The sequence below is a fragment of the Hyla sarda genome, chromosome 4 (genome assembly GCF_029499605.1).
Source record: "Hyla sarda isolate aHylSar1 chromosome 4, aHylSar1.hap1, whole genome shotgun sequence".
NCBI classification, from domain to species: domain Eukaryota; kingdom Metazoa; phylum Chordata; class Amphibia; order Anura; family Hylidae; genus Hyla; species Hyla sarda.
In genome coordinates, this window is record NC_079192.1 from 314,552,409 (window position 1) to 314,575,311 (window position 22,903).

General features: G+C 44.7%; 1 protein-coding gene across 2 annotated transcripts in view; it reads right to left on the reverse strand.

Annotated features, from left to right (window-relative positions):
* STK32A (serine/threonine kinase 32A) overlaps positions 1–22,903 on the reverse strand; it is a 240,116-nt gene that overhangs the window by 124,645 nt on the left and 92,568 nt on the right. For both annotated transcript variants that reach the window (XM_056574872.1, XM_056574873.1), the window contains one exon: positions 15,222–15,373. In XM_056574872.1, coding sequence (XP_056430847.1) covers positions 15,222–15,373 — 152 coding nt within the window. The remainder of the gene's footprint in view (positions 1–15,221; positions 15,374–22,903) is intronic.

The window sequence follows — 22,903 nt, forward strand, 5'->3', positions numbered from 1 at the left end:
CAATGGCAACAAGATCCGGCGAGGGAGTGCAGGGGAAGTGAGGTATAAGTAGGGAGTGCACAGGTGAGAATACTGATTAGGCCTGCTGCGCCAATCAGTGGCGCAGCGGCCCTTTAAATCGCAGAGACCCGGCGCACGCGCGCCCTAAGGAGCGGGGCCGCGCGCGCCGGGACAACACAGACGGGGAACGGGTCAGGTACGGGAGCCGAGATGCGCATCGCGAGCGGGCGCGTCCCGCATCGCGAATCGCATCCCGGCTGGGAGTAATATCGCAACGCACCCGGTCAGCAGGTCTGACCGGGGCTCTGCGAATGAGAGAACGCTGCGAGCGCTCCGGGGAGGAGCGGGGACCCGGAGCGCTCGGCGTAACAGTACCCCCCCCCCCTTGGGTCTCCCCCTCTTTTTGGAGCCTGAGAACCTGAGGATAAGACTTTTGTCCAGGATGTTGTCCTCAGGTTCCCAGGATCTCTCCTCTGGGCCGCAATTCTCCCAGTCAACCAAGAAGAATCTTTTACCTCTGACCGTCTTGGATGCTAGAATCTCCTTCACAGAAAAGACGTCAGAAGATCCGGAAACTGGAGTGGGAGAAACAACTTTGGGAGAGAAGCGGTTAAGGATGAGTGGTTTAAGGAGAGAGACATGGAAGGCATTGGGAATACGGAGAGAAGGAGGAAGAAGGAGTTTGTAAGAGACAGGGTTGATCTGGCACTTGATTTTGAAAGGACCAAGATAGCGTGGTCCCAGTTTATAACTGGGGACACGAAAGCGGACATATTTAGCGGAGAGCCATACCTTGTCTCCGGGAGCAAAAATGGGGGGAGTTCTTCTTTTTTTATCAGCAAATCTTTTCATCCGGGATGAAGCCTGTAAAAGAGAATTTTGGGTCTCTTTCCATATGGTGGAAAGATCACGAGTCACTTCATCCACAGCGGGCAAACCAGAGGGCAAGGGAGTAGGGAGGGGAGGAAGAGGGTGACGGCCGTACACCACGAAAAATGGGGATTTAGCAGAAGATTCGGAGACTCTGAAGTTGTATGAGAATTCGGCCCATGGTAGAAGATCTGCCCAGTCATCCTGGCGGGAGGAAACAAAATGCCGTAAATAGTCACCCAGGACCTGATTAACTCTTTCTACTTGCCCATTGGATTGGGGATGATAAGAAGAAGAGAAGTTTAATTTGATCTTGAGCTGTTTACAGAGGGCCCTCCAGAATTTAGACACGAATTGGACGTCTCTATCCGAGACGATATGCGTGGGCAAACCGTGAAGGCGAAAAATGTGTACAAAAAATAGCTTTGCCAACTGAGGCGCTGAAGGAAGACCAGGAAGAGGAATAAAATGTGCCATCTTGGAAAATCGATCAACGACCACCCAAACAACTGTGTTGCCACGGGATGAGGGCAAGTCCGTAATAAAGTCCATACCAATCTGTGACCAAGGCTGTTCAGGAACAGGCAGAGGATGAAGGAGACCAGCAGGCTTCTGGCAGGAGTCTTATCCCGGGCACAGACAGTACAGGCCCGCACGAAATCAACAACATCAGTCTCCAGAGTCGGCCACCAATAAAATCGAGAGATGAGTTGCAAGGATTTTTTGATGCCCGCATGGCCTGCGAGGTGGGAGGAGTGTCCCCATTTGAGAATCCCGAGACGCTGGCGTGGAGAAACGAAGGTCTTCTCTGGAGGAGTTTGCCTGATGGAAGCTGGAGAAGTGGAGATCAGACAGTCCGGAGGAATGATGTGTTGTGGAGAGACCTCTACTTCAGAGGCATCAGAAGAACGAGAGAGGGCATCGGCCCTAATGTTCTTGTCAGCAGAGCGAAAATGGATTTCAAAGTTAAAACGGGCAAAGAACAACGACCACCTAGCCTGGCGAGAGTTCAGTCATTGGGCAGACTGGAGATAGGAGAGATTCTTGTGATCAGTGTATATGATAACTGGAAATTTTGATCCCTCCAGCAGGTGCCTCCATTCCTCAAGCGCCAATTTAATGGCCAGTAGTTCTCGATCACCAATGGAGTAGTTTCTCTCCGCCGGAGAGAAGGTCCTAGAAAAAACCCCACAAGTAACAGCATGCCCGGAAGAATTTTTTTGTAGAAGGACAGCTCCAGCTCCCACAGAGGAGGCATCTACCTCCAATAGAAAGGGTTTAGATGGGTCAGGTCTGGAGAGCACAGGAGCAGAAGAAAAGGCAGACTTGAGATGTTTAAATGCGTCTTCCGCTTGGGGAGACCAGGACTTAGGATTGGCATTTTTCTTGGTTAAAGCCACGATAGGGGCCACAATAGTGGAGAAGTGTGGAATGAATTGTCTGTAATAATTGGCGAACCTCAAAAAACGTTGGATAGCACGGAGTCCGGAGGGGCGTGGCCAATCTAACACGGCAGATAGTTTATCTGGGTCCATTTGTAGTCCCTGGCCAGAGACCAAGTATCCTAGGAAAGGAAGAGATTGACATTCAAAAAGACATTTCTCCATTTTGGCATAAAGTTGATTGTCCCGAAGTCTCTGAAGAACCATGTGGACATGCTGGCGGTGTTCTTCTAAGTTGGCAGAAAAAATCAGAATATCGTCCAGGTAAACCACAACACAGGTATATAGGAGATCACGAAAAATTTCATTAACAAAGTCTTGGAAGACGGCAGGGGCGTTGCACAGGCCAAAGGGCATGACCAGATACTCAAAGTGTCCATCTCTAGTGTTAAATGCAGTCTTCCATTCGTCCCCCTCCCTGATGCGGATGAGATTATAAGCACCTCTTAAGTCCAGTTTGGTAAAGATGTGGGCGCCTTGTAGGCGATCAAAGAGTTCCGAGATAAGAGGTAAGGGGTAGCGGTTTTTTACCGTGATTTTATTAAGTCCGCGGTAATCAATGCAAGGGCGTAGGGAGCCATCTTTTTTGGACACAAAAAAAAATCCAGCTCCGGCAGGAGAGGAGGACTTGCGGATAAACCCCTTTTTTAAATTCTCCTGGATGTACTCCGACATGGCTTGGGTCTCTGGAGCAGACAGAGGATAGATTCTGCCCCGGGGTGGAGTAGTACCCGGGAGGAGGTCAATAGGACAGTCATAAGGCCTGTGAGGAGGTAAAGTCTCTGCTTGCTTTTTGCAAAAAACATCAGCATAGTCCAGATAAGCCTTAGGAAGACCAGATACCGGGGGAACCACAGGGTCACGACTGTGAGTACTGGGAACCGGTTTAAGACAGTCCTTGTGACAAGAAGTACCCCAGTTCTTGATTTCTCCTGTGGACCAATCAAGGGTTGGGGAATGGCGTTGAAGCCACGGTAATCCAAGAAGAATTTCTGAAGTGCAGTTGGAGAGGACCAAAAATTCAATTTTTTCGTGATGGGGTCCGATGCACATTAGGAGAGGTTCCGTGCGGTAACGCACGGTACAGTCCAATCTTTCATTGTTAACAGAATTGATGTAGAGGGGTCTGGCGAGACTGGTCACCGGGATGTTGAACCTGTTGATGAGAGAGGCCAAAATAAAATTTCCTGCAGATCCGGAATCCAAGAAGGCCATAGCAGAGAAGGAGAAGGTAGAAGAAGATATCCGCACAGGCACAGTAAGGCGTGGAGAAGCAGAGTTCACATCAAGAGCTGTCTCATGCGGAGTCAGCGTACGTCTTTCCAGGCGGGGAGGACGGATAGGACAATCCTTCAAGAAATGTTCGGTACCGGCACAGTACAGGCAAAGATTCTCCATGCGGCGTCGTGTCCTCTCTTGAGGTGTCAAGCGAGACCGGTCAACTTGCATAGCCTCCACGGCGGAAGGCACAGGAACGGATTGCAGAGGACCAGAGGAGAGAGGAGCCGGGGAGAAAAACCGCCTCGTGCGAACAAAGTCCATATTCTGACGGAGCTCCTGACGCCTTTCGGAAAAACGCATGTCAATGCGGGTGGCAAGATGAATAAGTTCATGCAGGTTAGCAGGAATTTCTCGTGCGGCCAGCACATCTTTAATGTTACTGGATAGGCCTTTTTTAAAGGTCGCGCAGAGGACCTCGTTATTCCAGGATAATTCGGAGGCAAGAGTACGGAATTGGATGGCGTACTCGCCAACAGAAGAATTACCCTGGACCAGGTTCAGCAGGGCAGTCTCAGCAGAAGAGGCTCGGGCAGGTTCCTCAAAGACACTTCGAATCTCCGTGAAGAAGGAGTGTACAGAGGCAGTGACAGGGTCATTGCGGTCCCAGAGCGGTGTGGCCCATGACAGAGCTTTCCCAGACAGAAGGCTGACTACGAAAGCCACCTTAGACCTTTCAGTAGGAAACTGGTCCGACATCATCTCCAAGTGCAGGGAACATTGCGAAAGAAAGCCACGGCAAAACTTAGAGTCCCCATCAAATTTATCCGGCAAGGATAATCGAAGGCTGGAAGCGACCACTCGCTGCGGAGGAGGTGCAGGAGCTGGCGGAGGAGAAGGTTGCTGGAGCTGTGGTAATAGTTGCTGTAGCATCACGGTCAGTTGAGACAGCTGGTGGCCTTGTTGCGCTATCTGTTGCGACTGCTGGGCGACCACCGGGGTGAGGTCGGTGACAACTGGCAGCGGGATTTCAGCGGGATCCATGGCCGGATCTACTGTCACGATTCGGCTGGCTGGAGGTGGATCCTTTGTGCCAGAGAGGGATTGGCGTGGACCGTGTTGGTGGACCGGTTCTAAGTTGCTACTGGTATTCACCAGAGCCCGCCGCAAAGCGGGATGGTCTTGCAGCGGCGGTAGCAATCAGGTCGTATCCACCAGCAACGGCTCAACCTCTCTGACTGCTGAAGATAAGCGCGGTACAAGGGAGTAGGCAAGAGCAAGGTCGGACGTAGCAGAAGGTCAGGGCAGGCAGCAAGGATCGTAGTCAGGGGCAACGGCAGGAGGTCTGGAACACAGGCTAGGAACACACAAGGGAACGCTTTCACTGGCACAATGGCAACAAGATCCGGCGAGGGAGTGCAGGGGAAGTGAGGTATAAGTAGGGAGTGCACAGGTGAGAATACTGATTAGGCCTGCTGCGGCAATTAGTGGCGCAGCGGCCCTTTAAATCGCAGAGACCCGGCGCGCGCGCGCCCTAAGGAGCGGGGCCACGCGCCGGGACAACACAGACGGGGAACGGGTCAGGTACGGGAGCCAAGATGCGCATCGCGAGCGGGCGCGTCCCGCATTGCGAATCGCATCCCGGCTGGGAGTAATATCGCAGCGCACCCGGTCAGCAGGTCTAACCGGGGCGCTCCGAATGAGAGAACGCTGCGAGCGCTCCGGGGAGGAGCGGGGATCCGGAGCGCTCGGCGTAACAGTACTGAGGAGACCCATGGCCTACCACACAGCCACGTTTCTACTAATCCAGTGCCCCACAGGTGAAAGTCAAAACCTGGTAAGCTATATGGGGTAAAGTCTATCTGATCTTGACTGACTTGACTAGGACTGACTAGTCTGTATAAAGCCAGCGTGAGCCTGCACCAAATTGACCAAATCCACTACGAGTCCCAGCGAGTCCACAAATCTCTAAAGTCACTGGTCACTTCCTTGGGCCTAACTGTGCTGTAAAAGACTATTCCATCTGTCTGCCTCAGTAAAGCTGTCATTGTTCCGTAACTTGGCATCAGAGTCATTATTTGCCCCGTGCCTAGCTCAGGATCCAGCGGCCATACCTTCGGGTGGTGTAGAGATAAACCATGCCCTGGCATCACAAACACAAGGGGTTAATGCCATTTTCCCCTAGGGTAATAACATCTGCCCTCATAACACCCTCACCACACAACATAGATGATATCTAGATAATGTTGGTTAAGAATCAGGGGGCATATTTAATATCATATAAATATCTGGCCTTATTTCATCCCACTACATAAAAAAAAACACCTAAAGATGACAACTTTGTCTTGGAGAATAAAAATGACTTCCATTCAATCTTCCATAAAGTAGTGCTGAAGAATTTGATAAACTGTAAAAGCCAGGGTACTGTTTTTTCCCATCTGTGTTCAGAAAGATATTTACCTGAAATCAGGTAAAACCCAGCATGCAGTAGACTCTAAAGCATCCCCTAGGGGTTGCTGCGAACAGTCAGTTTAGAAGGTCTCAATTGTATGTGGGATCTTGTACCACAGAATCCCTGTGGGCCCCTTGTCTTGCCCACCCTATGTTTATCTACATGATTATGGTTACTCACATCTCATATGAAGGGCATATTTCGCCCTTCAGGTCATTGGATTACATCCAATAGACAGTTTATTAGGAGATCTTTTACAGTCTCCTTTGGGGAGATTTATCAAAACCTGTGCAGAGGAAAAGTTGACTAATTGCCCATAGCTACCGATCAGATTGCTTCTTTCATTTTTCACATGCCTCTTTAAAAATTAAAGAAGCAATCTGATTGGTTGCTATGGGCAACTGGTCAACTTTTCCTCTGCACAGGTTTTGGTAAATCTCGCCCCTTGATGATAAAAATGTGGACAGGGCATAGTACTCAGCCGAGCCCTTGTGCACATTTTTAAAGGGGTTCTCCGGTGCTTACACATCTTATCCCCTATCCAAAGGATAAGGGATAAGATGCCTGTTGGCGGGAGTCCCTCCGCTGGGGACGCCCGTGATCATGCACGCGGCACCCCGTTTGAAATCAGTCCCCGGAGCTTCGGGTCTGATTACGGGCGACCACCGGGCAGGCGGCGTGTGACATCACGCCTCTGCCCCGTGTGACATCACGCTCCGCCCCTCGATGCACGCCTCCGCCCCCATGTGACATCACGCTCCGCCCCTCCCGTAGGCTTGCATTGAGGGGCGGAGCGTGACGTCACGCGGGGGCGGAGGCGTGACGTCACATGCTGCCGGCCCGGGGGACGCCCGTAATCAGACCTGGAGCGAACACGCTCCGGGGACTGATTACAAACGGGGTGCCGCGTGCATGATCACAGGCGTCCCCAGCGGTGGGACTCCCACGATCAGGCATCTTATCCCCTATCCTTTGGATAGGGGATAAGATGTGTAAACACCGGAGAACCCCTTTAACTCTCAGCATTTGAGCCTCCTCCTCTAACAATTACTAGAATGTCGCTATGACAAATCAAAAGTGTAGCTTTAAATAAAATCACAGATTTGCTTATGGACTATGACCTTTATTTCTAACATTGACTGGAAATGCTTAAACATTTTGATAAATTACAAACTGGGTAAAAATAATCCTTAGTGCTGGAAATAACTGGAATACCAAAAAACTGTTTAGATATTAAACCAAACATCAGAAGAGCATAAAAGACTAATGGTGCTATCACATATGTACAGCGATCCAGCTCAGTACTGAGACGGATTACTGGCCACAACTGATGTGTCCCCCCTCCCCCCTGGTCTGTCTGGCGATTCAGCATCCCAACTGGAGTGGCGGACAAATCTGAACTGTCCCATTCAAATTTATTGGTTTAGTTTGTTGACCAGTTTCCCTTCATCGCCTTTCTACTGCCCTAGAGGGTAACTGAGCTGGATCACCAGACATATGTGACGTTGCCCTACATACTAATATATCTTTTTATGGTATAGGTTTTTTTTTTCCTGTACAGTGGGGATCAAAAGTTTGGGCACCTCAGGCAAAAATTTGTATTAATGTGCATAAACAAGCCAAGGAAAGATGGAAACATCTCCAAAAGGCATCATTTAATTATTTATTTATTTATTATAAGAATTAGACATTCTTATAATATGTCAACAAAAGTTAGATTTTATTTCCATCATTTACACTTTCAAAATAACAGAAAACAAAAAAATGGTGTCTGCAAAAGTTTGGGCACCCTGCAGAGTTAATATCTTGTACTGCCCCCATTGGCAAGTATCACAGCTTGTAAACACTTTTTGTAGCCAGCCAAGAGTCTTTCAATTCTTGTTTGAGATTCCTTTACCCAAAAGTCCTTACAAAAGTCTTCCAGTTCTTTAAGATTTCTGGGCTGTCTGTCACGCACTGCTCTTTTAAGGTCTATCCATAGATTTTCAATTATGTTGAGGTCAGGAGATTGTGAAAGCCATGGAAAAACCTTCAGTTTATGCCTCTTGATGTAATCCCCTGTGGATTTCGAGGTGTGTTTAGGATCATTATCCATTTGTAGAAGCCATCCTCTCTTTAACTTCAGCTTTTTCACAGATGGCATCAAGTTAGCATCAAAAATTTGCTGAAATTTTATTGAATCCATTTTTCCATTTATTGAATCCATTTTTCCTTAGATGTTCCCTGTGCCACTGGCTGCAATACAACCCCAAAGCATGATTGATCTACCCCCATGCTTAACAGTTGGACAGAGTTTCCTTTCATTAAATTCTGTTCCCCTTCTTCTCCAAATGTACCTTTGCTCATTCCGGCCAAAAAATTTAATTTTAACCTCATCGGTCCACAGAACTTGTTTCCAAAATGCATCAGGCTTGTCTATATGTTCATTTGCAAAGTTCAAACGCTGATTTTTGTGGTGAGGACGTAGAAGAGGTTTTCTTCTGATGACTCTTCCATGAAGACCATATTTGTACAAGTATCTCTTTATAGTGGAATAGTGTACCACAATTCCAGTGTCTGCCAGATCTTTCTGGAAGGATTGTGCAGTCAAATGTGGGTTTTGAATTGTTTTTCTCACAATCCGGCGAGCTGTTCTGTCTAATATTTTTCTTGGTCTTCCAGATCCTGCTTTAACTTCCACTGTTCATCATGACTGCCATTTCTTATTTACATTCTGAACAGAGGATATTGACATCTGAAAATATTTTGCTATCTTCTTATTAGGGATCGACCGATATCGTTTTTTTAGGGCCGATACCGATAATCGGTGCAGGTTAGGGCCGATAGCCGATAACTTATACCGATATTCCGGCTATTTAACCACCTGTGACACCGCTGCAGATCATTGATTTAAAGCGGGCGCTTTAAATCAATGATCTTCAGTGGCTTTTGCGGGGCCATAGGCCGCCGCCGCCACCCGCTTCTCTCTCATTACCTGTCAGGGTAGTCCGGGCCATCCATTCTTCCTACCTGTAGTGTCCGGGGGCGTTCCGGGTGAAGAGTGAACCGGTCAGGGCTGTCCTTCTTCTCCGGCGGTAATCTTCTCCACTCCGGGCAGGCTCTGGCCTAGTACGCTGCATGGACGCCGCTGCGCAGTGACGCCCGTGCGCAGCGACGCACCTGACGTCACGACGCAGCGGCGTCTATGCAGTGTACTAGGCCGGAGCCTGCCCGGAGTGGAGAAGATGACCGCCGGAGAAGAAGGACAGCCCGGACCGGTTCACTCTTCACCCGGAACGCCCCCGGACACTACAGGAAGGAAGGATGGCCCGGACCACCCCCATTACGGGTAAGTTTAACTTTTTTATTGACTCGGAGGGTGGGGGAGGGGCCCGACCGGTATAGCGGTATGGGCAAAAATCCATACCGGTATACCGCCCAGCATCACGGTGGGGGGTGCGACGCGGTGCGGTGGGTCAAGGGGGGGTGGCGGCCGCGGTGCGGGGGGCGGGGCATTATCGGCTTATCAGCAAGGTAATTGCCGATACCAATAATGCCCAAAATCGTGATTATTGGCCGATAATATCGGCCATACCGATAATCGGTCGATCCCTACTTCTTATAGCCTTTTCTAGCTTCAGATTTCTAGACAACTGCTTAGAAGAACCTATGGTTCTGATTGTTGGGGCAAGGTCAGATGAGTCTGGGCATTTAAAACCTTTGAGATTGACATCACGGTGGTCTACCCAGATGATGATTGAGAACAATCCATGGCACTGGCAGGTCTCAGCTTTGCAAAGGGGGCAGTGCATGCTATAAATTCTGCAGGGTGCCCAAGCTTTTGCAGATGCCATTTTTTTGTTTTCTGTTATTTTGAAAGTGTAAATGATGGAAATAAAATCTAACTTTTGTTGACATATTATAAGAATGTCCAATCTGTAATTTGATGCCTTTTGAAGATTTTTCCATCTTTCCTTGGCTTTTTTATGCACATTAATACAAATTTTTACCTGGGGTGCCCAAACTTTTGATCCCCAACTGTAGTGTCTATTTGTAATGTGATTTTTTTTTTATTGTATATACATTTTTGCTATTAATAAAGTTTATTTTGTGATGATAATTATTGGAGTCAATTTCTGGTGACAATTGTAGGTTATCTATATGCTAATAATGTGTTGCCTCCCATTGAAAACCAGCTCAAATCATTGACCTACATGTTTTTCCTTATTTTTCATTAACCCCGGGGTTCTATTGAGATTAATTGCTTCCCATATGATCAATTATGTAACATGTCAAGTGTGCAATTTACTAGTGTATTATCACAAGGAGGTTTCTAAAAATCAAGAATATTGGGATGAGTGTATGAAGGATTTATTCAAATTTGGAGATAGAGAAGTTTTATCAATACAAGGCCACATACTGTAGGTAGACTTGTAGCATGGTGGTCAGCACTGTAACAGCCCTTTCACCATTCTAGTATCCTCCCTTTTATACACAGTTTTACACTACAGGAGGTTTTTGGTGACTAAGGAGGTTTGTGTTCATTTACAGGAAGCATGGATGAGGCAAAAGGGCAACTAGAAGGTTAGGAAAATGGCACTTTCCCCTAACAGGGAATGGGACGGCATGTGCTGTGGTAGCTGAGTGCAGAGACAGGCAGGCACCAACAAGGTACTCTATCTTGGCTAGGGTATTTTGATGCACAACCAATGCTATATGATGTAATAAACTATAAGGTCATGTTAACAATACGGAGAATCCACACAGAATTTTCAAAATTGCAGCACCTCCCATTTTCACTGAGAATTTTGCTGCTCAGCTTTTTTTTTTTAAGTATAAACAACTGATTTATGCAAAAGGATAAAACTTGGTTTCCATTTCATCAGTGGAATTATAGCTACCAGACTTGACTTAGGAAGGTCACCACCATATTTGGCTTTTGTTGTTTTTGTTGAACTTCCCAATGTATTATCCTAGAAAACAACAGAAGTTTGCTGCAGTGCTGTTAATGTAATTCTCAGCCTTAGGAGCAGGTGTGCAAGGCTCGCACATATTAATCTTGAGTCCCTCAGTGCCAAAGTTTAGGCTCTACTGTCCTCAGAGAAATATCATTCAGTAGGAAGGAGGCCTCATGCCAGACCATAACATTGACTGATTACAATGTAATCTCTCAGCCCATTCATTGCCGCATTTAATTTTCACACACTGCCAATTCTTCCATTTCTTTATTGAAATCAAAGTGCCACAAAACAGCAGAAAGCTTCCTAGTGGATCCCTGCCAGAGTTTTCTCCAGGAGCTGCAAGTGGTTGTCTCTTCTTCATTAAACAATGTCTGAACACCTCCAGATTATTGGGTTCATCCAAACAACCCATTCTATTGTAGTGAGGTCTGTCATTCATGTTAAAGGGGTAATCGGCCCCTAGACATCTTATCTCCTATCCAAAGGCTAGGGGATAACATGTCTGATCGCGGGGGTCCTGGAGCTGGGAACCACACGATCTCAAAGCAGCACCTGTGGGGCATTCTTACATTAAAGGGGTACTCCGCTGCCCCAGCATTCGGAACATTTTGTTCCGAGTGCTTGGAGCGGGCATGGGGTGATATCATGGCGCGCCCTTCGTTATATCACACCACACCCCCTCAATGCAAGTCTACAGGAGGGGGCATGGCGTCACACCACGCCTGCTCCAAGCGTTCGGAAAAAAATGTTCCAAACACTGGGGCAGCGGAGTACAGATTTTGCAGACATTATTACTTCTTGGATGCATTTAACACATATTTTAGACATATTTAAATCACAACACTATATAAACAGGGATACGCTAAAACATAAACAAGTTGCGGTATATACTGGAAAAGACATAAAAAAACCTGTGAATATGAAATCCTCTGTGTGATCTGCAATATGCTAAGCTACCAGTTTTCTCTTTTTTTTTCCTGTCTAACAGCAGTATTTGGCTGTGAAACCCTAATGGACACTTTTGGAGAATGTCCCACTGTTTTATTAATGTCTGGGCTGGAACATTTCAATAATAAATTTTCCATTTTAATTTCATAGGTTTGCCAAGTCTCTTTTTCGTATTGTATATCACTGCTTTTAAAGATGACCCGAGAACTGAAATTACAATATTTTAAAGGCAATGGCATAGTGGTTGTCATTTCTCATATTTTCATTTCCATTTTCATATTTTCTGCTAGATTTACCGAAAAGCTAATACAGTACATTGCTTCTTGCTGCGACAATGGTCGTAACACAAAATTGATTTACTATGTACCAATACTGCATATATTCACATATATATATATATATATATATATATATATATGTACCTATCTTTCTACCAATATATTTAACATATCTACCATATATTACATCAATATGCTCTTGTTTTATCTGCTCTGTACAACTTTAAGGATTATGGGAGTTAAATATCAATTTACAGAGGTTCTCCCACTTTGGACCACCTGTATTTGCCAGAGTAAAGATCTGCAGTCCTGGCAGACTTTGTGTAATCATGAATCACATGTTCATCCAATGATTTGAGTTAGAATTTGTATTGTATGATATTATATCCCCCTTTCACTGAACAAAGTCCACCAGAATTGTAATAATTTCTAGCGGATCCTCACTCTGACTAATACACGTTGTCCCAAGTGGCAATATAGGTAGAAGCTGGGCAATATGTGCTACATAAAAGTACTTAATCAAGTTAGGTACAAAAAGTTCCCCTATGATAATGCATAATGGATTGAGTAATATGAGGGCACTTACCACACCAAATAAAACACAAAGATATCTTTCTGCAAATAATGGAGGTCTCTGGTAATGAGAGGGATCGGTAGGGTATGGAATAAATATAGCAACCGCGGGAAGACTACCATTTTAATTACATTATTTCTACCCACCAAAGAGATATATGCGGCAAATCCCATTTGCGAAGATCGGACCTGATGGCTCAATAAAGAGGAGGAAAATTTGTTTTAGAGAGAGAGTAGGAGTAAGAGAAACACCTAAATAAGAAGGTTTGGAGGATTAGTGTTGAAAACCAAAAGTAAAATCGATTATGTCTTTAGTGAAGTTATCAGGAGGCACTCACCGGAAATACGTGAAACACTCTTTATATTCCTCATATTTTAAATTTCCAGTGAGTGCCTCCTGGTTACTTCACAAAAGACTTTCTGCTGTATTTGCACTACCGTTAAATGGATTGAGCACCACACATATGTGTGTCCTCATAGCCCTACGTACCAACCTGGTGTGTTCTAAGTGCTAAAGAGTGAGGTGGTTGTGCTGACTACAGTGTATATCTACAGATTTGGAAGATCAATGAAGTTGAGTTTCCGGAGGGACATTACAAAACATGACCTTAGACTTAGATGAAATACCTTTTAGACCAGAAAGAGCTAAAAAGGTAGACAGACCAGGAAAAAAAGAGAGGGAAGAAAAATAGTGAGAAGCAGATAATCTGCAAACAAATCAAGTTTATTCTCTGAGATACCCAGAGATATTCCCTTGATATTGGGGTGCTTTCTAATGAGAGCTGCCAGGGGTTCCATGACCACAACAAGCAATGCCAGGGACAGACTGCACCTCAGGCGGGTCACACTCATAGTAGCAATAGGTAATGGACAGTCAGTAGGGAGTTTTGCATAAGCATCATGGACGAATAATGGAGAGGGAGGATATTCACAAATGAGCCAGTAAATCCCATATTCAATAGTAATTTAAATATATAGGGCCAGGACACACAATCACAGGGCTTTTCGGTAACTAGGACCAAGGCCAGGAGTAGAGGAAGTGTTTGGACCACTGAATAATATTAAGGACTTTACGAATATTATAAGGTGCTTGATGACAAGGAATAAAACCCACTGGTCAGAGTGGACTGAAAACAGGAAAAAATGAAAATGATGGGCCAGAATAGATGTAAGAAGCTTAGAGTCTAAATGAATAAGGGATATGGGTCTACTGTATAATTAGCAAGTTGGAGATATTTCCCTTTGGGGTTTAGGAATAACTGTAATCAGAGCAATAAGAACCTCAGGGGCGACTGAGGTAGCAGAAAATACATTATTACAAAGCTTAGTGAGATGCGGGATCAGCAGAGCAGAAATTGTCTTGTAGTCTTTGGCAATAAGGCCATCTGGGTCAGGCACATTCCCTGACTCCCTTCTAGAAACTTCATCAGAGACCTGTTCAGAAGTGATAGGAGCATCAAGGGATTCTCTGGCATCCCACGTCAAAGATGGAAGACACAGGCGTGTGAAAAAATCATCTAAAAAGAGCAAAATAATCTGAAGACCTAGCAGGTTCAAAATATAAAAATAATAAAATGCAGATCAAATACGGTTAGAATGAAAGGTGTTAAGGCCAGGGTAAAGTTAGATGCTATGGACATGATAGACTAAGCATAGAAGCTTACAAGCGTGTCCAAGAGTGTCCAAGGAGCCTTATAGAGATACTGGAAAGGTTCATGTTGGTTAGCAAACCTAAGACGAGCCAATTTATATTCAAGAGCCATCTGAACCTTAGTTCTATCCTTTGTAAGGCTAGAGGCCAGAGAGATCAGACAACCTAGAATAAAAGCCTTATGGGCTAACCAAACCCAGACAGTATTAGAATTCTGAGTAGCAATTATATAAAAATTAGAGAAAAGATCCTCTTTTACCTGGGTCTTAATATGGGGGACAGTCAACATAGCCTCATTAAGTTTCTGTTTGTAGGGAGTACCCCCAAAAACAAAAACTGCCAAAACCACATCATGATCCCACCAGGTTGTCAAAACATGACATGCATAAAGTAATTATTAGTCATCACCCAATCAATGTGGGTCTACTACTATATTTAAAGTGTACTCGTCTTTCAAGAAGAAATGTTTAACATGTCACTAAGAATTGACCTCAGGTTACCTGGGCTGTTATAGAATTTTTCAAAAACATAAAAAAAGTTAACTAGTTGTTTGTGTAGATTGTAGAACATAAACTCTGAAAAAGAAGTGATGCACAAAAAAAACCTTCTATCTCCAAATGACTTCAGCCCATTCTTCACTGCCTCAAGACCATCTGACACCCGACAGTCCAGCCTTTAGCTCTAGTATACTATGCTGAACACTTCATTAATACTGTGTTATAAATGAAATATTTACAGAAGTCCTTACCATAACTTTTCACACATTCAGGAACACTTTGTTCAAGGATCCAGTTGATAAATCTCACCCTTGTCATTGACCACAGACCAAGCAGCTAATAAATCACTCACCAGAGGTTGACTAGAAACGGATGCTCCAGACCTTGCATGATCTGCAGTTCTTTAAAAACATTCCTCACTTCGTTGCGCTCCACGCATTTCTGTTTGTTCATGTATTTCATGGCATACATTTTCTTTGTATCGTTTTTCTGAACAATGCAGACCTGGTAAAGAAGGCAATGTTACTGTACAGATTCTTTGATCTATAGAAGTGGTATTTTTCTGGAGCTTCTAAATGTAATGCTGCACCACTGCTCAGCACATTTGCATTCTGTTAATATGCTGTAAATAACAGTAACACAGCTTTAAATAGAAATGGAATACCTGAGCTATAACATGCTACCTATACCTTCACTCTAGTCTCCATTTCTCTATTTATTCTAGACATGTTCTCTGTGCGTTACTCAAGGTTAGAGCTGGTTCTGTGTTAGCCTTAGAAATAGAGGAGATAAGTGAAGTAGTGATGATACCTTTATTGGCTAACTAAGAAAATATAGATAGCAAGCCTTCCAGATCGCCTATCCTTTCATTAGGCATGTTACAAAATAAATGTGAAAAACATCTTTCAAAGGGAACTAAGCACTAGATTTTACCAAATATAACACTTGGCAATGCATTATATATTGTAAAATCATATCCTCACCATCCCTAGGGCAAAAATGGCCCCTAGGGATGGTGAGGATAAAGTTATAAAGTCTTCCCCAGCCACCCCGTAAGTTACGCCCCTCTCAAAGTGATTGACGGCCCATGTCATCGCTCTGCTCCCTAAGCAGACAAAGCAGAGCAGTGCCTTCAATCATGCTTGGGGGGGGAGGGGGGGTTGGGGCATCACTATGGCCGGAGCAATGGAACCTGCTAAGTATAGTTCCCCGCCCAGGGGACTACTTTCAGGGTGGCAGGGGAAGCTTTGTAACTTCATATCCTCACCATCCCTGGGGGCAAAAACTTCCCCAGGGATGGTTAGAATAAAGATTTCACCATATACAACGTGTTGCCAAATGTTATATATGGTAAAATCTAGTGCTTGCTTCCCTTTAAATACTTTTCATAGTTGGAATTGTATTTAAGAAAGATAGTTTTCACATTTATTTTGTAACATGCCCAATAAAGGGACCTAAGAGGTCTTGAAGGCTTGAAATCTATATCTTCTTAGTTAGCCAATAAAGATATCATCATTACTTCACTTATCTCCTGTATGTTATGTTCATAGACCTACGTCTAAAGAAATAAAGTATCTTTTATATCTGGTGATGACTGGAGTCTGATTAGTGTTTATAATCCTTTCTCCCATGGCCATTCACCTTATTGTAAAACTCTTTTCCACAGACCAGCCACCGGGACATACATAAAGTATGTCTAGACTGTAGAATACAATAGCCGTGAGAAATAAAGGACTTAGAAGAACTGGTGGATTGGCAGAATTTTGTAAATGAATATTTTAAGGGGGTCCAATGCATGTAAGAGGTGCAATAGTTTCCATAGCACTTTTTCTCTCAGTGTTGGTATCACCAGAGATTTTGGCTTGCATACACGGATACAGAATACTGCCCAAAATATATTGGTGTATATAGGTTTTTACTTTTTTTTTTTTTTAAATCTTAAAAAACCCAAGCAAAAACGCCAGAAAAACTGCCACAGCTTTCTCCTGCGTTTTGGCAGTTTTTCTGGCATTTTTTCTGGTGTGTGGAAACAGCCAAATTTGTACCGTGTGGCAGTTTTTTCACTGTCTTCAGGTACCACTCTGTGGGTTGAATGATGTATAGCATCCCTACTCACCTCCCCCAGCCTTATAGTATATAGGGGTGCATAGTATACCTGTGTATACTATACAGGAGCTATCCATAGATAGCTGTATATAGTGTATGCAGTGTGTGCAGAGGTTCACTTACCTCCCTTGCTCCTGTCCTGGCCAGTTCCGTGTAGCTCCGCCCAAGTGAGACGTAATTAGGGGCGGGGCTACAGATGGGAGCCAGGCTGGTAAGTGTGAGGCTCTGTTCACATTGTCCATTTTGTATGATGTGAACAGACCCTTCTGGCAGTGTCCTCCCAGACAGGGAGACTCCAGCTGTTGCTAAATTACAACCCCCAGCCTGCCCAGACAGCCAAAGGCTGTCTGGGCATGCTGAGAGTTGTAGTTTTGCAACAATTGTAGGCTCTATGTTTGGGAAGACATTGCATTGTAGGCGCTCTCCCCAGTGGGGAAACATAAATTTTTTGTGTTTCTTTTTTCTTCTCTTTTCAGATCCGTGTATGCAGAGGATTGCCGCGGATTTGGAGGACTACTGTGGATGAACTGGATTTTTTTTCCTTTTAATAAAATGGTTAACGAGGGCTGTGGGGGGAGTGTTTTAAAAAAAAAAAGTGTTTCCAATGTGTTGGGTTTTTTTTAAATTGAATTTTCAGGCTTAGTAGTGGAAGCTGTCTAATAGATGGAATCCATTACAAAGCCAGGCTTAGCGTAAGCCCCAAAAACAGCTAGCACTAACCCCCAATTATTACCCGGTACCCACCCCCACAGGGGTGCTGGGAAGAGCTGACACCAACAGGCCCGGAGCATCAAAAATGGCGCTCCTGGGCCTATTCGGTAACAGGCTGGCGTTATTTAGTTTGGCTGGGGAGGGCCAGTAACAATGGTCCTCGCCCACCCTGGTAACATCAGGCTGTTGCTGCTTGGTTGGTATCTGGCTGAGAATAAAAATACGGGGAACCCTATGCATTGTTTTTTTTAAATTTATTTATAAATTTAAGTCTTTTTATTCTCAGACAGATACCAACCAAGCAGCAACAGCCTGATGTTACCAGGGTGGGCAAAGACCATTGTTACTGGCCCACCCCAGCCTAAATAATGCCTGTCTGTTACCACATAGGCCCAGGAGTGCCATTTTTGACCCTCCGGGCCTGTTGGTACCGGCTCTTCCCAGCACCCCTGTGGGGGTGGGTACCGGGTAATAATTGGGGGTTAGTGCTAGCTGTTTTTGGGGCTAACGCTAAGCCCTGGCATAGTAATGGATTCTGTGTATTAGAAAGCTTCCACTACTAAGCCTGAAAATTAAATTAAAAAAAAAAGACAACACATTGGAAAAATTATTTTATTTTAAAAAACACTCCCACACAGTCCTCGTTAACCATTTTATTAAAAGGAAAAAAATCCAGTTCATCCGCAGTAGTCCTCCGAATCCACTGCAATCCTCTGCATACATGGATCTGAAATGAGAAGGATAAAAAAAAATAAAAAATATTGGCTAGTACACTTTTGGCACTGTCCGCTGGGGAGAGCAACCATATTGCAATGTCTTCCCAAACAGGGAGCCTCCAATTGTTGCAAAACTACAACTCCCAGCATGCCTAGACAGCCTTTGGGAGTTGTAGTTTAGCAACAGCTAGAGTCTCCCTATCTGGGAAGACACTGCCAGAAGGGTCTGTTCACATTATACAAAACGTACAATGTGAACAGAGCCTCATACTTACCAGCCTGGCTCCCGTCTTTAGCCCCACCCCTAATGACGTCATCACTAGGGGTGGAGCTACATGGACCCAGCCGGGATTGGAGGGAAGTAAGCAGACTTCGTCTTCTGTATACACTATATACAGCTATCTATGGATAGCTGTATACAGTGCATACCGCCCAATGGGTTAACCTACACTGTCCAGCAGTGTAAGTTAACTCTTTCCTTGCCGGGCATGCTCATAGCACACAGCTCAGCAAGAGGTTAAGTGAGCCAGCAATTTGTATACTGTATACATTTGGCAGGCTTACTGTAAGTTCTTCCTGGGCAGTAGATATAGGATGTATATCTACTGCTCAGCATCAGCTGTTCTCCCGGCTCTGTAGCCGTGAGCACAGCTGAGTTCTGACATTTACTTCAGGAGGATCGCAGGGGTATCAGGAGTGACACCTGCTGTGATCTGTCCCTTACTGCAGGTATTACTGCTCCCAACATGCAGCACAGTCTGCTCCATGCTGGGAGTTTTAGTACCTGCATTAATAGACAGATCGCAGCAAGTGTCACTCCTGACACCCAATGCGATCGTCCTGTATAATGTATAGATGCGGGCGGCCGCTCTTCTATGGTCCCCTGCACTGCCGTATATATACACCTATTCATATTTCCCACAGAGAGTTGTGATTGGCTGGAACCATCTGACCAATCACAGCTCTCTGCAGGAAATATGAATAGGTGCATATAGGGCAGTGCAGGGGACCATAGAAGAGTGGCCGGCCACATCTATACATTATACGGAAGGATCACAAAACAGACCCAGGGCGATCTATCAATTAGTCCATGTACTACTACTTCCATCATGGAACAGAGTGTTCCATGCTGGGAGTAGTAGTACTACCTAAAAAATGTAAAAAAATAAAAAAGTGAAAAACACACATACTATATTTTTAATATTGTCAGCTAAATTTTAAGTGCCCTGCCCACCCACATAAATTGATCCCTGTTTAAAAATGAATTAAAATTTTGTTATAAAAAACATTAATTTAGTTAAATACATTTTTTTCCATCACTACTGTTTCTTACCTTACCCTACTAAATTTTAATAAAAAAGGTATCTCCATCACTTTTTTTGGATCACTAAAGTCCAAAAAAGAATAAAAACCGCCTGCAAAAACGCCAAAGTTAAAATCCACATAGTATTTTTTCACTCCCAAGAAAACGCCAAGATTTTCCCGAAAAAACGCCAAAGTCTCAACAAGAGGTAATTTTTAAAAAAACTGCCAAGGAGCCCAAAAACGCCAAAAGGATAAAAAATGGCAAACTGAAAAATGCCAAGTGGATATGGCATTTTGCAGTTAACTATTAACTTGCAGCTAACATCTGGCCGCAGCGTTTAAAAAAAAAAAAACGCTATGTGGCAGAAAGGGCATTTTTATTGGCGTTTTTGCAAAAAAGAAAAAAAACAAGTGGAAACCTAGCCTAAAAGTGTCCATAATCCTATGTAAGGGCTGTTATATGGTCCTTTAGTATTTCACAATGCATAGCATACATATTCAGCTGGGCCAAATATGCAAGTTAAAGGAAAACTGTCAGATATTTTCTCTCGCACTATCCACAGGTACTGATGGATAGTGTAGGAGACGTTGATTAAAATGAGCCCTACTTTGCCCGGATCCGCCCCCGGCCGTTCGCCCGCAATTGTAGTTTTATTCTATGTGTATATCTTGCTGTAACTGGCACGGGCGGGGCTTCTGCAGGTTAACTGGCACTGACGTCAGAACCGCTTATGAATAATCATCCTCCCTCCCTGCAGTTAGGAGCGGCGAAGAGAGGGAGAGCTGGAGGGAGGGGGGATGAATATTCATAAGCGACGCTGACCTCAGTGCCAGTTAACCTGCAGAAGCCCCGCTCGTGCCAGTTACAGATATACACATAGAATAAAACTACAATTGCGGGGAACGGCCGGGCGGATCCAGGCAAGGTAGGGCTAGTTGGAATCAGTGTCTCCCGCACTATCCATCAGTACCTGTGGATAGTGCGGGAGAAAATATCTGACAGTTTTCGTTTAAAGTTCAGTTATATATATATAAAAAAAAAATGTATTATAATATTCAGCCGATCCCTCACCCTTGCCACTTTGATCCTGTCTCATCATACAAAATGAGATAGGTCACCTTTGCAGCTAAGAAGGCATTTTCTGTGTGTCTAGATTGGACCAGTATGTAAATATCATTGAGGAGGATTAATGAAATGGCAGCAGCAATGTGTCAGGGTATGGGGCAGCACTGTCTAACCCCTTTAAAAAAAGGTACTATACAACCACTTTATAGGATAATAAGAGTAATTGACCGGTGTATCATATGCCCCCTGAAGCGACCAGACCTGCTTTTTTGTCTGTCTTTCTTGCCCTACAGTTTAATTTACTTAATTACTTAATTTTCAGATGAGCACCACCCATGCTCCAATTTTGCACTCTCTCTATAGTAGACCATGTACTCTCCAGTCACACCTGCAGTCCCTGCAATCTCTCATGCCGCACCTCCTATTATCAGCCTCATGGAGCAAAGATCACTCCGTGTCCGATGACTCACGATCACGGGGCTGGAGTATCGTGACATCACGGCTCCACCCCCTTGTTATGTAAGGCCCGCCCCTCAATGCAAGTCTATGGGAGTGGGCATGGCAGCCATCACACCCCCTCCTATAGGCTTGCATTGAGGGGGCGTGATGCCACAAGGGGGCGGAGCCGTGACATCACGATACTCCGGCCTTGTGATCGTGAGTCATTGGACACAGAGCGATCTTCGCTCCCTGAGGCTGATGATAGGGGATGCTGCATGAGAGATTGTGGGGGTCCCCAGCAGTGGGACCCCCGCAATCAGACATCTTATCCCCTATCCTTTGGATAATGGATAAGATGTCTTAGGGCCGGAATACCCCTTTAATGGGCACTGCCATGAACACAAAAAAAAAACTTTGGGTATTTTAGTTGGTCATGGTCTGAGTGTTTAGACTCCAAATGATCATAAAAGCATTGTCTCCCAGGTCTGTGTCACGTTACCAAGACAAACTCATTAGAGGCCATCCTCCTATATCGCTCTTGGCCTCAGTCGGGGTCTGGACACTCAGACTTGTAACATATCCCTAAGTACATTTACAAGTACACTTTAAAACTATGCTTATGGTACATATTAACTCCTCTTCAGTAGGAACATTTACATTTCTCCTTTAATATAAACAGAAAGAATTTTTAGTTTTGATAGTTCTCATTGTTTTAGGACTGTTATTCATAAATTTGGTAGGGATTTTTAAAATATAATATTTAAAATATTATTAAAAAATTATATTTAAAACATAAAAAGAACAAACTAAAATACATCATTTGAATAGTAATGAATATTTGAACAACCCCTTCTGAAAAAGAAGTCATCTCAGCAATCGTCTGATCACCCAGGTATAACTTCTGAAACCCAGCTGGATGCTACAGACAACCAAATGTGATTTAAAGGTGTTGTGCACTGCCCTGCCTTTTGGAGCTCCGCCCGCAGCATTTCGGAAGTTCATTACTCCGAACGCTGTGTGCGGCTTCCGTGTTCGCAGCCGCCCCCTTGAGACGTCACGCCCGCCCCCTCAATGAAAGTCTATGGGAAGGGGACACGACGTCACGAGGGGCCGGGCGTGACGTCACGAGGGGGCGGCTGCGAACACGGAAGCCTGCACACAGCGTTCGGAGTAATGAACTTCCGGACGCTGCAAGCGGAGCTCCGAAAGGCAGGGCAGCACACAACCTCTTTAAAGGAGAAGTATCATGGAAGAAAACGTATACCCTTTCCTAAGGGTAGGGAATACGTTCTAGATTGTGGGGGGTCCGAGCACTGGGGCCCTCCGCGATCTAAAACGTATCCCCTATCCTTTGGAAAGGGGATAAGTTTTCTTTCATGATACTTCTTTAAGACACAGGGCTTCATTTTCTAAGACTTTTTTGAGTATATTTTGTAGGGTTTTTTGTGTCGCATATGTCGAGCACCAGGATTTCCAATCAAAAATTTTTTAAAAACCCTACTAATCTCCACTTTAACTCATGGTACATGGTCATCAGGGAAAAGTGGTGTGTCTTCAAAAACCCTACACTTTCAGGAAAAAAAAAAAACTACAAATTTAATTAGGTTTCCACATAAAATGTGGTGGAGCTCTGGAAAACCCGACAGCTCAGGGAATGTGTAAAATAGAAGCAAAACATATGGAAAAGCG